The sequence below is a fragment of the Rhinolophus ferrumequinum genome, chromosome 17 (assembly GCF_004115265.2).
Source record: "Rhinolophus ferrumequinum isolate MPI-CBG mRhiFer1 chromosome 17, mRhiFer1_v1.p, whole genome shotgun sequence".
Taxonomy (NCBI): Eukaryota; Metazoa; Chordata; class Mammalia; order Chiroptera; family Rhinolophidae; genus Rhinolophus; species Rhinolophus ferrumequinum.
Window position 1 is genome coordinate 9,988,530 of NC_046300.1, and position 16,652 is coordinate 10,005,181.

The window sequence follows — 16,652 nt, forward strand, 5'->3', positions numbered from 1 at the left end:
ACCAGATTTTTTTTCCTACTTTTTTGAACGTTTAGAAAAAATTGTAATGGACCACTTTGGACACTTGAAAGGGTAGAAAGGATAATACGGTGCCCGCCCATACATTCAGCCATTGGCATTTCCTTAGGAAAGTTCTTTGTCAGTAAAATTCATCTGTTATTTCTGAACAGAGTCCCCATGTTGATGAATGTGTCCTACCCCTGTGTGTGTCATTGCCACTTTCCAGTGACCGTGTCCACTGCGGAATGTCAGAGCTGCCGGGAGCCCGAGCCCAACCCTGACACCTTTCCTCTCTTACAGGGGGCAGTGCCCAAAGGAAACGCCACTAAAGAATTCATCGAGAGTTTACAACTGAAGCCGGGACAGGTGGTGTACAAGTGCCCCAAGTGCTGCAGCATCAAGCCCGACCGAGCCCACCACTGCAGGTACACGTGACCCCGGGGCTTGCCCCCCCCTACACACACACACTCACGCTCCCCCGTGGGCGCCTTCAGCGGCTGGGCTCTGAATGCCCCCTGCCCTGGGCACCGAGTGACCACTGTCAGCCTCCCTCCCAATACCCGTGAGCTCACTGTCTTTCCAAGGTGACACCTGGCTCACACCTGGCATAGGACCCGGGGGGCCAGGGGCAGGCCCGGGACGTCTCTGCCTTTGTTTCCGTGTGTGGTGACCCGGGAAATCCCGCTGCCCCTCCCTCACCGCGTTCTTACTTCAGGACAGGGCGTTAGAAAATCATTCTCTGAAGGGCTGGTACTTGACCCGTGTAAGAGGCAGGCCGTGTCCCCTTAAACTTTACAGGGAAATGAAGGGTATCCTTGAATGAAGGCTTTTCTTTATAGCAAAACTTCAAGAGGTTGTGACAATTGTAGAGTTCAGCCAAAAAAGCCATGTCCCCATCTTATCTGGATGATTTTCCCCTTTTCGTTTTCAGAATTCTTTGAAGACAAGCTAGCTAAAAATTGCACTTTGTCATTACAAGGGTACTTTGAATGCTCCATCACAAACATGTCGCTTGGTCCCTTTGTCAGACGGAGCGTGTTTGGGGTGGGGAGAGGTTGTGAGGAATCTGGGAGGTCCTCCTTGCCAGTCTGCGGCTGTGGGGACATTCGGGTCCTGTGACAGCTCCTGCCGACGGCAGGGGTCCTAGCTGTGTGGGGTCACTGCCCGGCTCTCACCCCCAGTCCTCGTCTTCGTCCCCTCGGTCACCGTCGCAGACGGCTGCGCTGTAGGACCGACTCCTGGGAGGACGTGGGGCTCAGAGGGGTTAAGTGGTTTTTTCCTCTGCCCTCGCTGAGCCCTCGCTGCCTCCGCCGCCTGGCATTTTCCTCGCCGCCTCCCCCTGGCCTCACTCCTCGGGACGGCCCCAGGGAGTGTTCTTCAGTGCAGTGAACACCCCGGCCTGAGCAGCACAGTGCTGTCGACTCAGATGGACTTGACGCGGCTGCCTGGGCGTTGCCTGGGCCTGACTCAGGAAGTGCGTGCTGACAACTGCTCCTTTGTGCTGGCTCGTGGCGGCCCACGCCATCTGGGGATCCACTGTTTTGTATAAGCAGAATCCCCAGCACCCCAAACAGAGCAGGGTTCATGACTGGTTGAGCAAAGAGGCCTGCTGCCTGGTTGGTGTGTCTCGCCTGTGCAGGCGAGGGAGTGTGTGCACACGCGTGTGCCGGGGCCCAGCTGTCGGTGCCTCTCCTCCCAGGAGTCTATGGAATTTAAAACTCTCCAATCCCTGAGCTCGGCTGGGCACAGATACTCCCTGAACTTGAACCTGTAGGTGTTCCTTCCAGCTGGTGGTATGTGGGTGGGTCCTCCTTCCAAGGAGAGGCACTCTGCAACCCCAGGCTGAGCCCCCTGCCCACCGTGCCATGGGGGCTGCCTCTGAGGTGACCGATTGCCCAGTGGGGTGTCATGGTTGTGGGAGGCCCACATTTTTGCTTCCCCGTCGTGACAGATGGTGCCTGAGGTGAAACAGTTCGGCAGGATGTGAGCTGTCACCGTCCAGGCCTGGAGCCTGCTTCTGACCCGCTCCATAAGCCAGGGGGCCATCCTGGCATTTCGTGTCTTTGCAAACAGGAAACAGAGAGCAGCACTCTGGACCAAGTACAGCCGCTCCCAGTGGGCTGGACTCACTTTTCCCTGCTCCCTGAAGGACGCATAGCTTTCTAATTTGGCTGCCTGTGAGACTTAGTCCCTTGTGTATCCCAGCTTCCCAGGTTCACGCCTGGTCTCTTCAGAGGGGCCAGGAGGAGAACAAAGGGCAAGCGGCCGAGAGAGCTTGTGTGACTCTTGGGCAGCTTTCAGAGGGTGTCAGGCCACTGGGCCCCTCTCTGCTGCTGACCAGACATGCCCCAGAGCACCCACTTGAAACCCCTTTTAGAAATAAGTGCTGACGGAAGAGAAACTGCTCAAGAGCCTGGAGCCGGGAGGTGGTTACCCTCAGGAGTTTGTTCCCCAGGCGGGGAGGGGCCTGAAAACTGACTGTCTCAAGAAGGACAAGCAAGAAAGGGTTGAGAGGGTGGCTCTATGGCGGGGAGGGGGCTCCTGGTGGCTGAGGCCCAGGGTACAGGGGGTATCGCTCTTCACTGTCTGCTTGTCGGGACCTTTCAAACTGTACACCGGGGACAAATGTTACCAACTAAAGCCTGTGTCATATGTTATTCATGTGTATTTTAAAGTTGGTAACACACATGCAGAGAGAGACACCAGGTGATGGAGTTGCTGGTACCTGTTTACTTTCTCCATGTATGCCCCTTTCATGCTTCTCTTTCTTACCCTGCCCTCCTGGCCCCAGGGAGATTCTGGAACTGGGCCAGCCTCTCCAAGATGTGCCCATTTGTGATGTGTTAGCGAGGCCCTTTGAAGTTGTAGAGAAGAACAAGGGTGGAGGCCAGAATGACTCCAGCACTCCTCAGAGCCAGGCCCAGGGTCTGTTCTCGATTTTTCCTTATGTTAGTACTTACTTAGCGCCTATGGATGGGGAACCTGAGGCTCAGAGTTTGGCCGGTCTGACCAGGCAGCGCAGCAGACCCAGGTCTGCCTTGCCACCAAAGTTCATGCCATGCTTAGAAAAGGCCACACCTCCTCCTTGCAGCTCCGAGTTGGGGGCCTCGCAGCGGAGCCCTCCTTCAGAGTAGTCTGTGCTCCTGGCCTGGAGTCTGGGGGCAGCTCGGCCCCACACCCCCAGGAGCCGCCTCCCCCTGCATGGTCCTGCTCTGTCGGTCAGTGACAGCTCAGCAGGCAGCCTGTGAACAGAGACAGCTTCTCCCCCATCAGGGCCCTAAGGCCAACCCTTCCTGCAGGGCCACCCAGCACAGCCCACTGTGCACTTGAACCTGAGATAAAGTTAGTCATGGAAACTAGTGGAAAGAAGAGCTAGTGGGAACTAAAGAACTTCTGAAAAAGAAATCTAATTGTTACAATCACTGTATTCTTTCCAAGCTTGTATTTATTGTATTTCAAACTGTTTTGAACTAATAATGCCCCCAAGATCAATGAACTGGAAAAGGAACACTTTTGATGACCCATCTGTTGGCAGGTGGGTCTTTCTAAACTTGACCTTTGGGAGGTAGTTGCTTTCAAGCCCCCATTATCCTTGTACATTCCTTTCATATTTTTTGTGTTGTCCAAAAGTGGGGAGGGTTGTTTGCTATCAGTTAAGCTTGAAACCATCCAAAAATGATCCCAATAACAAGTCAGTAATTTGCAAATCAGTTAGATCATCTGATCAACACTTAAATTCAAATGGCCATTTTGCTTTTTTTTGGCTATGTGGATGTTATCTTAGAGCTGAAAGGTCCTTGGAGGGGGCTTCCTGCCACCCTGAGACGGTCTGCGCTTCACCCAGCTCTGAACTCATCCAACTCTCCCTTCCATCAGCCACACCCGCCCTGGAAGCTTCTGCAGAGAAGCTCCACCCAGCTGGGAAGGTCCACCCCCCCTTGGGTTTTGGTCTTTGGGGGAAATTGGAAGCAGCTCTTCTGTAGCCCATCTCATCCTGTCACGGTTTGAAACTGTTTCTTCACTGTGTCCTCTCAGTAAACCAACTTCTCAGCTCAGGCTGCTCAGGAGTGGCCATGACAATCCCACCCTCCTTTTATATGAAACAAGATGGAGGGGAAGGACTGTGATTCTGCCTTCCAAGCAAACCCCACGTGCCCAAGGAGGCCAGTTGTGTGGAGGAGCTGGAGCTGGGTCTGGGCTGCCAGGGCCCCCCGACCGTCCCCGTGAGGACACCCCTAAACGCCTGCCCATGGCTTCTTTCAGTGTTTGTAAGCGGTGCATTCGGAAGATGGACCACCACTGTCCCTGGGTCAACAACTGCGTGGGCGAGAACAACCAGAAGTACTTCGTCCTGTTTACAGTAAGTCAGCCGGGGAATTCTGCCTCCCCCCCCCGCCGCAGCAGTGGGGCGCTGTGTTCCCCCATATCCTCAGCTCTTACTGTGGTCTCTGCTGCTGTTCACAGTACCGCCGGGCCGTGTGGACCTCCGCCTATCTGCCAGGCTCTCGGCTCAACAAGGGCCCGTCTGTCCCTTCACTGAGCATGTAGAAAATTGGCTCGAGTTCATTAGCTCAAAGCAAGGGCCGTGTGTTCTGGGCTCCCATCCCCAGGGCCCAGTCTAAGGAGCTGAAGAGGGTAGTTTGGGTGAAGAGCTAGTCCTCCCCCAGCGGCAGTAGGTGGGGGCGGTTAGTGTGAGGGCTGGAAGGACCATGGGCTCTCAGCACCCTGACTTTGCAAGTGAGGAGAGGCAACTGGGTGGAGCAGCCCAGGACGGCCCAGGTCACCCTGCCGATGGCCATTTGCCACTTGTTTCTGTTCTTGTCCCACAGGCTCCCAGTGAGTGGCTGCTCACCTCAGACCCAGGGCTGGGGGTGGGGGCAGCGGGGGAGTCACCAGAGGCGTCTGTGGCCCCCCGCTCCTGGTCGGCCCTCTGCCTAGCTCAGTGGGCCTAGTGGGGGTGTCTGAGCACCCCGACCCGGGAGGCTGCATGGTCAGAAGGTTCCCGCAACAATGGCGTCTGCATTGTCTTCCTGTTTCAGATGTACATAGCTCTCATTTCCTTGCACGCCCTCATCATGGTGGGATTCCACTTCCTGCATTGCTTTGAAGAAGACTGGACAAGTGAGTATGCGCCAGGGCATCCCTCCCTGCTGGGGGGGTGGCCCGAGTGGGGTGGGCTCTTTATTTCTGTCATGGTGCCAGGGGCCAACCTCATTTTATTAGATCTCCTGCAAGCCTTTGGAGTGACCAGGAAAGAACCAGCAGAGCCCCAAGTCTCTCATCAGGAAAAAAAGCAGCCCCTTAAAGTCAGTTCCACAGGTAAAGTAGTGAGTCAGACAGAGCCGCTCGCCGGAGGTGCCCAGGGAGCAGGAGGCGTGTCCAGGAAGTGGGAGCCCTGCCCGGACAGGAGAACTTTTGTTTCCATGTCTTTCAGCAAAACACTTGATTCAAAGGTCATTTTATTCCAATCTTGCAGAAATCTATTTCTAATTTTCTAGCTAGGAGGTGGAGATTTTTTTGTTAACTTGTTTGTTTTTTGTGGTGGTGGTTTTTTAACTGCTTCATCACCAATGTACATGAAGACCTGGGCAGTGAGGAGAGTACACAGACTGGATGAGGCAGAATGCCTGTGTCGTTAGAATGGGGCTGATGGGCCGTTTTCGTACTGCCCACTGAGAGCCAGGCCCGGCCCAGAGGGCTTTTTGAGCCGAGCCTGATTTCAACCTTGTAACGAGCCTGCAGCGAGGGAGGGGTGCTACCCGCCTTGCAGATGACAAAACCCCGGGCTCACGGAGGTTGAACAAGTTCCTGTGCTCACACAGCTAAGAAGAAGGCCTGAGATCCGAGCCTCAGGTGGAGCAGGGATTCCAGCCCTGTCGGGGCAACTCCCATGCCCAGTGTGTTCTTGGTCGTCTCTGGTCAAGACTCCTGAAGGAGGAGGCCTGAGGCACCCAGTCCCTGTGGCAGCTGGACAGGGAAGGTACCGGACAGTCCCCAAGTGGAGGCCTGAGATGGGCTGTATGACAGTTACTGCCATCACTGTTCAGCCCTGGATGAGCTGGTGGGCCATCCAGCTTGTGTAAGAAGGGACGGGGGACTGTCCCCCACGTGAGGGCACTGAGAGGGCAGCTGAGGTGAGTAAGGAGAGAGCAAGGCACCTCCACCCGGTGAGCACCCCGTGTGCTGGGACGAGGCCACGCTGTGCCGACGTTCCCTCAGGAATTCTCAGTCAGTCCACTGTCCAGAAGGGCAACCGAGAGCTCGGAGCCCAGATTTGTTTGTTGTTAGCAGGTCTCCAAGGCTGGTTGGACAGCAGGGACCCAAACAAAGTCCCCACCCTCCTAGAGCTGGAGGTGTCATGGGAGAGGCAGATAGCACGCAAGCACAAAAAGGACAGGTGATTCCACAATACATGGGACAGGAAAGACACGAGGGGCCAGGACGGACTCTTAGTGGGGACACCTTAGTGAGAGCTCAGGGCAGGAGTGGGTGCCAGGACCACAACCCACCGTGTCTGCCTGCCCACAGAGCCTCGTCCTCCCCCACCCCCCGCCCAGCACCGAGGCCAGACAGGCAGCTGCCACACCTGTGGCCACCCAGCCAGACCCTGCCCAGCAAGGACCCACGAAGAGGACCATCTGGAGGCGTTTAAGATCCGAGGGAAAACGAGGAGACAAAGGCGTTTCCACGAGACGTTCCTTACCCTGCCACCCAGTCAGTGCTGAGTTCCCAGATTGGGGGGCTGGGTTCCAAGGTCGCTCCCAGATTTGACCTTCTCTGTGCCTCCTGATGTGCGTGGGAAGAAGCCTGCAGGGTGGCTCCGAGCGGGCGCTTACTCCCTGAATTCCCAGAGCCCGGTGAAGCCTGAGTGCCGAGCAGACAGATGCAGGAACAGCTCGGCCTGCCAGGCACGGCAGCTGTCAGCGAGGGCGACCCCCGGGTCGGGGTGTGCTGCCCGTGCCGTCCGCAGGGTCCCCGTCTCCCCGTGTGGGCCACAGTCCCCCAGGGGTTCCCGAGAAGCTGCCTTGATGGCGGGGACCAGAGAAGGGGCTCCGTCCCGCTCTCCCCACCATCTTCCACAGCACCTCTGCTTTTCTCTTCGGTGGGTGGAGTTTCTGATTTAGACTTTGTTCAGACAAAGGATTCCACTGCTTACAACACAATCACCTGTAGTCAAACCTGGAGGCCTAGAGCGGGACAGGGACTTGCCTGGGTCACACCCTGGTCAGCGTGGCCGGCACAGCAATGCCTGGGAGTCTCAAGGCCAAGTCTGGACGGAGACCCCTGCACCTGTGCCTCCTGTGGTGTCGTGAGGCCTTCGTGCCTCAGCCCTGGGTCCTTCCCGGCTCCTTCCGTGTGCCAGGTGCTGTGCTCGGCCCTGGGATACAGACATCACAGGCTGGCCGGGGACAGAGCGCAGTGCGCAAGGCCCGCCAGGGACGCTCCCCTCGGGGCTGTGCAGCCAGGTCTGTGGCAGGGTGGTCTGCACTGAGCCTGGAGGCAGAGTGGGAGCCCTGGGGGTGCGGCCGCAGGCCACTGCCCTGAGCCCCCTGTGCCTTCCCTTCCAGAGTGCAGCTCCTTCTCGCCGCCCACCACGGTCATCCTCCTCATCCTGCTGTGCTTCGAGGGGCTGCTCTTCCTCATCTTCACGTCGGTGATGTTTGGGACCCAGGTGCACTCCATCTGCACAGACGAGACGGTGAGCAGCCAGCCTGCCCAACACCTCTGCCCTGGGATCTGGGGGGCCCGGGGTCAGAGTTGCTGGGGGTGCTGCTTGCAGGCCAGACCAGAGAGCCCATGGCCAGGCCCCGGTGTGCAGGGCACATTCCCCCGCTGGCAGTGACACTGATCTTCACACAGAAGTCCTCCTCCTTGGGGCTGGCATGGCAGGTCACAGCAGGAATGGGCCCAGCAGCCTTGGTGAAGGGTTCCCTTTGCCATAAGTCCTTCCGTTCTCCCAGTACGGTTCTGTCTGCACACTGCTCTGTGTCAGGCATTCTGCTGGCCCGAGACACCCTCTCATCCAGGGCCACCGGCCTGGAGACGGTGGTGGACAAAGGGTGCTGTAACCCAGCTGGCACAAGCAGTCTGCTTCCCAGAGGACGTGACTTCATGACTTCGTTCTGAGGGCAGAGTCAGGAGACACCCCTGCCTCGAGCCCCCGGATCCATGGAGCGCGCTCACCTGGCCTCTAGGTCACCTCCACGTGGCTCAGCTCTGGTTCTCGCCCGTGGCCTTCTCCCTGCCCCTACCTTCCACCGACTCACAGCTCCTTCTCTGGGAGCGTCAAAGCTGCCAGCAGGGCTAGACTGGATCCTGCTCCCCTGGGGCCACTGCCACCACCCCCCACCTTCCTAAGGTGTCCCAGGGCCTCAAGGTGGTCAGTCCATGGCTGTGATGTGGGTGTTTCTTCCCCTTTTGGCTTTGGGGGTCCAAGGAAGGTGCAGAGTCATGAGGTCCTGAGCCCGTCCTGGCTTCTGGGTCCCCTCAGGTGGCAGCTCTCAGCAGTGGTCGAGGTCCCCTGTGGGGTCGCTTCGGGCCGGGTGGGTGTGAGCTGTAGACGGCGGCTCACAGGAAGGCAGTCTGAACCTCTGCTGAGGCCCCTGCCCTGTGTGTGGGCAGTCGGCGTACAGAGAAGAGGATGGTCTCCTGGCTGCCAGGCGCCGTCCTTTGTTCTACGGCAGTTCCCAACGATGTAGAAGGTTGTGTGGCATTCAGCAACTTTCTCCTGTTGTAAGAAATAACATCATTGTGAAAGAGTTTCTGTAAAACTAGTCGCTAGTGGTGTAGATCCAGCTGTGTATGCAAGCAGTAAACGTGACCAACTTCTCCCCGTGAGACCTGCAGGGAACCACAGGTGACTGTCCAGCCCCGTCCGCTGTTGGGGTGCTGCCAGGCCACACAGGCCGGGCTCTGGGGAGCCCGAAGGAGAGCTTACACGGCACTGGCCCTCGCTGTTCTTTCACCTCACGGCCATTCCTAAAGGGAGTCGTGTTGGAAAGGAAAGGGGAAAGGAAGGGAGGCCCACAGCTCATGGGAAATGGTGTCTTCCCCTCACCTCTGTCCTTCCCAGGTCCCCAGGCTGTAAACAGAGACTCAGACTGGGCTGTCCCTTCGGGCCCCATTCCTGGCCCCGCCACTTCACCAGAGACCACGGCAGGCAGACCCCTGGCCACTGACCAGCTCCATTGGAAGAAGGGAGAAGGGGGGGACCAGCTTTCTCTGCCAGCCCCCATTTTTCCCGTGAGACTTAGTGTGGGGAGCGGTGAGGGCTCTGTGACAACTGCTAAGGTGGCCCCGGGTCACACGTCTCCACACAGGAGCCCTGGGAAGACCTTTGCCGTGACTGAGGCTGACTGGTCTGTCCGTCCGGCCCCTCTAACCTGTACTAATCCTTTCTCCTTCCTCATCTGATGACTTCTTCCCTGACCCCCGTCTCTCCCTCCTGTTCTGCCTTCTCGGTTGTGCCTCGCCAGCCCAACGTCCCAGGCTGGCGAGACTGACAGCGCCAGAGCAGCCATCTGATTTGTTCCTTTTTTTTTGTCTGCAAAGTGGTCATAGTAACTTCACACCTCCTTCGAACTGATCCCAAGTGAACGGCCGTCATTGGCTGTCATGATCTCCAGCTCTGAGGCTTCCTGACCGCGCCACACATAGCCAGCGCCAGGCCAGAACCGCCTCTGCAGAGCCAGTGAGGACCCCGAGTCCGCAGGTGTCCCTGTCACTTAAAGGGCACCGGGGTGGCAGACAGAATAATGGTTTAGGCGCCTGCCGACGGTGCTCATTTACCCACTCTTCCTGGAGGGACTTGTAAACATGTGTCCACCCCACCCCCCCCAAAAAAAGTAGGATTTTTTTGAAAACATTTTTTAGGAGAGAAAGGGAAGAAAATGTATTACATAGTTAGCTTTATGGCTTTGAAAAGGAAGCAGTACTCCATTCACCTCAAGCTAATGGACTTCCCTCCCCCAAAACCACAGCAATAAAGTGCTTGACTGAAAGTATGATTGTTCTTGTTTTCAGGGAATAGAACAATTGAAAAAGGAAGAGAGAAGATGGGCTAAAAAAACAAAATGGATGAACATGAAAGCCGTTTTTGGCCACCCCTTCTCTCTAGGCTGGGCCAGCCCCTTTGCCACGCCAGACCAAGGGAAGGCAGACCCGTCCCAATACGTGGTCTGAAGGACCCCTGACCAGCACTGCCACCCAGACACAAACCACATCACAGCACCACCGTCCGGCCCGTTCTCATGAATGTTTAAACCGAAAAGCAAAACAACTACTCTAAAACTTTTTTTTATGTCTCGAGTAAAATGGCTGAGCATTGCAGAGAAAAAAAAAATGCCCCCATGTTTTATTTTTAAAAGATCATCCTTTCTATTTTTTGGTGACTGAAGCTGCTCTCCTTTTTTCCTTTTTAAAATCACTTCTCTGGCCTCTGGTTTCCTCTCTGCTGTCTGTCTGGCATGACTAACGTGGAGGGTGCTGTCTGCGGGCCGTGCCCACTTCTACTAACTGAGACGTGACGCTGGTGCTGGATGGACCGGACCGGATGCCTGGCAGGGAAAGCATAGGGGGGCCTGCGACCCCCACTGTCCCGGAGGCAGTGACGGGTCCCACGGGACTGAAAACCTCAGCGAAGATGGATGCTTTCCCCTTGTGGCCTAGAGGGGCAGGATCAGGGCTGGAGCTCCCAGCAGGGCCTCATCCCCCAGGTGGACAGTTTGCCCCCTAATCCACGAAATCAGTTGCCTGCCTTTGTACTTGATGGACTTGGGTGTGTGGAGTGACCGGGGTGGGGTGGGAGGGAGATGAAAGGGGTCTTGTTTTCTGAATCACCAGTTATATTTCCTCTGATTATTTGGAAGAGTGTGAAGGAAAGAAGCCTTTCCGGTTCAAAATGCCTTACACAATCAAAAGAAGAAAAAAATGACGCAGCTTCAGGCAAGCGCCATTTTCCTGTGACGTCTGCTTGCTCTCAGCGTCCCCCTCCTTCCCTCCTAGCCAGAGAGTTGGGTTACACACTGTGTTAACGCTGAGGGAGACAGCTGGAGTCCCCACACTTGGAGTCCTGCGTCAACCCTTTCTTCCTCATTTTGTAAGTCACCAAAGTGGGTTCACTTTCTGATATTTTAGACCCACAAATGTGCACATACCCACGTCTTGCCTGTATTTTCACCTGGGAGACGGTCGTCCTGACATGGGGCTGACTGACGCATGGGCGACATTCCAGCCCCCTAACTTTTCAAAGTTGGTGGATGGCCGCCCCAGTCCCTGGAATCGGCAGGGACTGGGTAGCTTTTCCATTTGGAGGCACTTCCTGTGTTGTCTCATTTGCAAGAGGAAGGCCTGATCGTCGTGGGGTTGGTGAGGAGACAGGAAGTGCCCATGAAAGGCAGAAATCACGGAAATCTGAATACCGACCATCTGAATTCTCACACATGGATTTGTTTTTATAAGGAATCACCACAAACCTGGTTTTCCAGCTTTTGCTTGGGGTGGGGGTGGGGGGATAAGGTTTTAAATACAGTCTTGGATAGGGAGACCGTGAATCTAGCCATGTGATTTTTTCAGAAAAGGTAGTGGCACATGCTGCCTCTTTTCAATTCTGTTAGTGCTTCCACATGGAAACAAAATGCAATAAAATTTTTCCAAAACCTGTTCTGATTGAGATCTTCTCTCTCCCCGTGTTACCCTGTGGGGAGAGACGATTGTCCGGTCAACATGTGTTTGCTCTGGCATTTGTTTTCATTCTTTAGAGAACATTTCTTTCTGCTCCCTTTCTGGAATGAGGTTTTGTGTTGTTTTTAAAGGACAGGTCTCCCTCTTGAACAAGCTTCCCCACCAGGCTCTCAGGTTTCTACAGCCCGAATCCCTTCCCTGTGCTCATGGGTCCTCAGTTGCTCCAGAAAAAGCCATCAGGCCTGCAGAGTTTGCTTCCAGGGCTGCGCTTGGGGGAGAGACCCCTTTCTTCTGCCCACCCAGCTGAAAGCCAAACTTCCACAAATAGTTCTGATGCGCCGCTTTGAGGAGCTCGCCGTCATCCCTTCAGTCGTTCGCCAAAGAACTCTGCGACGCTACGTCAGTTACCTTGGCCTTGCCTGCTGTGCTGTGTGCTGTAGTCACGGCGAGGTTAGAAGACTCTGGTCCTGCCCAAACCCCTCAGGGATCCGTCCCCTGGGAGGCAGCTGTGCCACTCTGGTCCTCCTGCCACACGACGGGGACCCAGGGAATATTTTTAAGTATTAAGGATGCCCTCTAAATACCCCATCTTCAAGGGCTTTTTTTTAAGTGACCCAAGTTGGTTCTTTTCTCTTCTGGAATTTCTAAGGAATGCAATGGATAGTGCTGAAGGTCTATTTTTTTCTTTTTGAGTCCTAAAACTTGAAACTCATTGTTTAAACCTGAGCATGCCTCCTTCCCAGAGAAAGGCTCCTGCCAGCAGCCGGTGTGATTCTACCTCTGGGCTTTTACGAGCCCTCTCGCTGAAAGAATCAATGTTCCCCAGTTCTCAAGCCAGAGCGCAGCGCTGCCTTCAGAAGATAGGAATACCCCCAAGCCTCCCTGTGGTTTTCCTGTTTCATTTTCACTGAGACAGAAAACGTTTTGTCGAGAGCACGATGACGACCATCTGTCATCTGCAGTGTAGTGATTGGTCTCCAGCCTGGCGTCCACACAGGAAGACCTGGGCCTCCCCCAAGCTCTCAGTATTCCCAGACGTGTAACGAAAGAGGACATCCGTCTACATAAAGGTGGCCCAGCCTCTGGCTTCGGCCAGCACTTCTGACAGGACCGAATGGTGCTCACATGGGAAGTGAATGAGAACATGGGCTCTGGAGAGGCAAGTGAAAAATAAAGAGGAAGGTGACAGACATGGCGAGTTGGATTGGCTGACCCGTTCCCACCTGTCCACTTCAGGTTTGTGTTCATAGCAACCAGACTGAAAATGCAAAAGGCCTAGGTCCAAACAAATCTATGCAGATTGGCATCAGCTTGGTGACATGGTGCACACAAAGTGAATTTGGGTAGAAATGCGTGTGCCAAGTCTCCTTTTACTCAAAACCGTTTCTTTGTAATAACTTTTTTCTTGAAAGAACCAAAATTAAGACACCGTGAATTACCAGCTTTTGTTCCTTCTGGCTAGGCTGCTTAGAAAGTTAAAATCCACCTTCCTGATGTAGGAATCGTTCAGATGAAGTCAATCCAGAAATGTTTATGAACCACCTGCATGAGGACGGCATCACACGCAAGCCCCAGACCTCGGGAGGCTGGTTGGGCTTTCCCGGCCAGGCTCACGGGTTTTAAGTGTCCCTCATTTCAAGACTTAGAGTGCATCAGCCCGAAGGGTGAGCCAGCCAGCAGAGCTGAAGAGTCCCGACCCAGAAGAGGTCCTTACGTACCAAAGATGTGGAGGAAGGTTTTGCTAGCAGCCATCTGGAGAATGTTTGGCTGGTGCTGCCCTGAGGCGCTGCACCTCAGGGTGCGGCACCCAGGCCAGCAGCATCTCCTGGGAGCTTGTTAGAAATGCACCTTCTCAGACCCCCGCTGAGGGAGGGGCCCGGCCATCTGGATTTCAGCAGCCCCGCGAGGATTCTGGCGCAGGTACACTCAAGTCTGAGGATCCACTTGGGGCTGGAGGGGGTTGCCCTGTAGGTGGCCCCTGATGCCTGCTGCTGTGGTCCTGAGCGCTCGTGGACTCCCCAGCAGATGAATGCTGAGAAAACAGTGCGAGTGCTTGAAGGGAGACTAATTACTAGTCTGTCCAGCAGTTCTGCTCTTATCTGTCTGACTGGCTTCTGGACCGAGGGGCCCTTTGGGTGAAGAATGGGCCCAGAAGGGCGAGGGGAGAGTAGAGCCGGGGTCCCCCAGATAGCATGGTTGGGAGTAATTGGAGACTGGGGTGGACACGTGCACACGTCCTGGCCTTTGGTTTCCGTCTGGGTGCCTCCACACCCATGGGGCTTTTTCTCATATCTTTTAAATACATGTCTGAGCTGCAAACCGCCTCATAGAAGATAAGGAACTCAGTGAGACAGACGAGCCGCTGGCCAGCCCACTCTCCCAACTTGAAGACTTCATTTACCCACTCTCTCTCCCTCAAGAGAAAAAAATCAATGGTGACTGGAGTGGTGTCATTACCCCAGGAAAGCAGAGTGGCCCCAGGGACCCCTCTCCGTCTGCCTGCACGGGAGCTAATGAAGCTGATCCAAGAAATTAAGAAAAGCTTTGCAGAAACTGGGGCTGCACATGGACATGAGGGCACCCTGCATCCTGCAGCTGACATGATGCGGGCTGGTGAGGGGCGTGGGGGCCCTGGCCTCAGGCTTTGGGCCAAATTCCGGCTGTGCTACTTACCTCCTGTGACCTTGGGCCACTTGCGCCTCAGTTTTCTCGTCTGTAAAAATCAGGATGGTCGTCTGAATTACAAGTTCCATGAGGGTAATGAATGTGGACGTCAGCATGGTGTCTGGTGCGTCATGTGGCTTTAGTGAGTGTCACCTGTTAGAGCTGCACTTGTCAAACAGTGGCCACAGCTGTTCATGACTTGTGAGATAGATGAGTTTGTTGGTTTGCAACAGCATTTTTGTAAAGAAATAAAAAAATAACACATTACACAGTATAGGACAAGTATTCATGAAACTTTCGGGGGTGGGGGTGGGGTGGGTCTGCAACAGAGAAATATTTCGTGCTGTGGGTTGCAATAAACAGATGTGAAGCCACCGACAAGGAGCGTGTTCCCTGGCCGTCTGGGGGCGGGGGGCGCGTTTGCCGGCTGCAGCATGTGACTTTCTGCACCCCGTGATGTGGGGAGCAGGGGGTGACCTGCTCTCGCTCTGAGGCTCTCAGCTGGGTGCTAACAGAGCATGTAACTGGGTCTGTGTCTCCCTCAGGAACCGTAGTCCTGGTACATTCATTTTGGGGCGCTGGCGGCTTTATTTACAAATCACAGCTCATGTGTCACCCAGGCATAGTGGGGCCCCAAAGGCCCAAGTCACATACGCCTGCAAGAGGCGCTGGTTTGGGCCATTATCCCCTTACCAGGAACGGACCGTTCTGGTTCGCGTGAGCCCGAAGTGGGTATTACTGTGGCCTCCGCAAACCTCCGCCTAAGAACTTGGCTTCGGGACACCTGTAAATCCACACAAAACTCAAAATTGAGTCCCTCCAGGAAAAAGTACCCCCACTGGCTCCTCCTGAACCTTGGCTCCCAGAAGAAATGGAGAAAGCAGAGGCCCCAGCGGGGTAAAGCCTCTGGAGGGTGTTGTGGGCCTGCAGAGCTGGCCTGGCTGCGCCTTTAACTCTTGGGGGCTTCTCCCCTTCCCCAGCACCCTTTCTGCAGCCACACCAGAGGCAGGTGAGTGGGCCGCAGGCTGTGTCTCCTGCATGAGCAGACCTGACGCCAGCCTTTGCTTCCCCACAGCGACTGTGTGCCCTCAGCTGCCCGCTGCATGTTGTCACCAGCTGTACACAACCTGCTTCCTCACTTCACTGTTGTTTGTGTCCTGTGCTCTCCCCGTCACCCCGTCATCCTTCATGTTGGCTGTGCCTACCATGGGGGGCGTGGCCCAGAATCCCCAGTGAGGGTCACCTTTTAGTGGTCTCAGGACAGGTGGCCCAGCTCACACTGGGGAGGCCTGGGATGTGACTCCTTGGCCCCTGGCGGCCTGGCCCCTGCACACAGCTGGCCGTGCTCAGTGAGGCCGGGCAAACGTGCACCTGTGTGGGGAGGGGGAGGCCTGCCCCTGAGCTGCTCCCCACGCGCCCGTCAGCCCTCTGAGGGGCCGCGGGGCTCTGCCAGGGCTAGGGGTGCACAGCCCATGCCATGCTGACCCTCTTATTCTCCCCCAGGGCATCGAGCGCCTCAAACGGAAGCACCAGCCCAGGGAGCACAGAGGCAGCTGGAAGGCGGTGGAAGAGGCCTTCGGCGGGGCCTTCTCCCTGAACTGGTTCAACCCCTTCTCGGGACCGTGTCACCCAGCGCCTCTCAGTGACGAGGACTGGGTGCGACAGGTGGCAGACACCAACACGGAGACGGAGGAGCAGTCAGAGGACAGGAAGGAGGACTCTGTGGAGGTGACAGACGAGTGATACCCCCGGGGAGAGGGCCAGGCGCTGCAGAGTCGCTGTCACCTGGTGGTGTGGCTTCAGGGCCCATGGAGGGCAGCACTCCCCCGCACCCTTGCTCCCCTCAGGCCACCCCCTCGCACTGCCAGCCTCTGTGACCCTTCTTCCCTCTCCCCGTGCTGGGCCAGGCCTGGGGGTGGGGACGGACTAGGGGCGACAGAGGACAAGAGACTCCCCGAGTTCGTGCATGGAGAGCACCCGAGACGGCCTGTCAGCAGCCGTTCCCCACGACTGGGCCTATCCCTGAACGGGGCAGCCCCGGGGCAGAAGAGAACCTGCCTTTGGCTTCTCTTGGCCTCTGTCTGTCTTCTCTTGGGAAGGTGGGGGCCCTGCCTTCTGGCTTTTGAGAACTAAGGCCAGGACACAAGGGAAGGGCAGAGCAGGGATGGCCTCGGACCCAGGTCGGGGGGACACTGACAGGAGACCAGCCTGGAAAGGGCTCCCCCTGCTGCCTGTCAGGAGAAAGGCATGGCAGCCACAGCTCCCTTGGAGGGTCAGGGTTTGAGGACCCAACACCAGGCTGAACA

The 16,652-nt window shown here is 56.0% G+C and overlaps 1 protein-coding gene across 4 annotated transcripts in view; it reads left to right on the plus strand.

The window, feature by feature from the left end:
- Nucleotides 1–16,487, plus strand: part of ZDHHC3 (zinc finger DHHC-type palmitoyltransferase 3) — a 41,109-nt gene extending 24,622 nt beyond the window's left edge. The window contains exons 3-8 of one of the 4 annotated variants that reach the window (XM_033132175.1): nucleotides 301–425; nucleotides 4,264–4,360; nucleotides 5,040–5,121; nucleotides 5,224–5,319; nucleotides 7,569–7,699; nucleotides 15,850–16,487. In XM_033132175.1, coding sequence (XP_032988066.1) covers nucleotides 301–425; nucleotides 4,264–4,360; nucleotides 5,040–5,121; nucleotides 5,224–5,319; nucleotides 7,569–7,699; nucleotides 15,850–16,089 — 771 coding nt within the window. In that variant the 3' untranslated portion in view covers nucleotides 16,090–16,487. Of the gene's footprint in view, nucleotides 1–300; nucleotides 426–4,263; nucleotides 4,361–5,039; nucleotides 5,122–5,223; nucleotides 5,320–7,568; nucleotides 7,700–10,023; nucleotides 10,745–15,849 lie in introns of those variants that run through there. The other 3 variants (XM_033132176.1, XM_033132177.1, XM_033132179.1) reach the window with 3 other exon arrangements.
- Nucleotides 16,488–16,652: the final 165 nt, after the last annotated feature.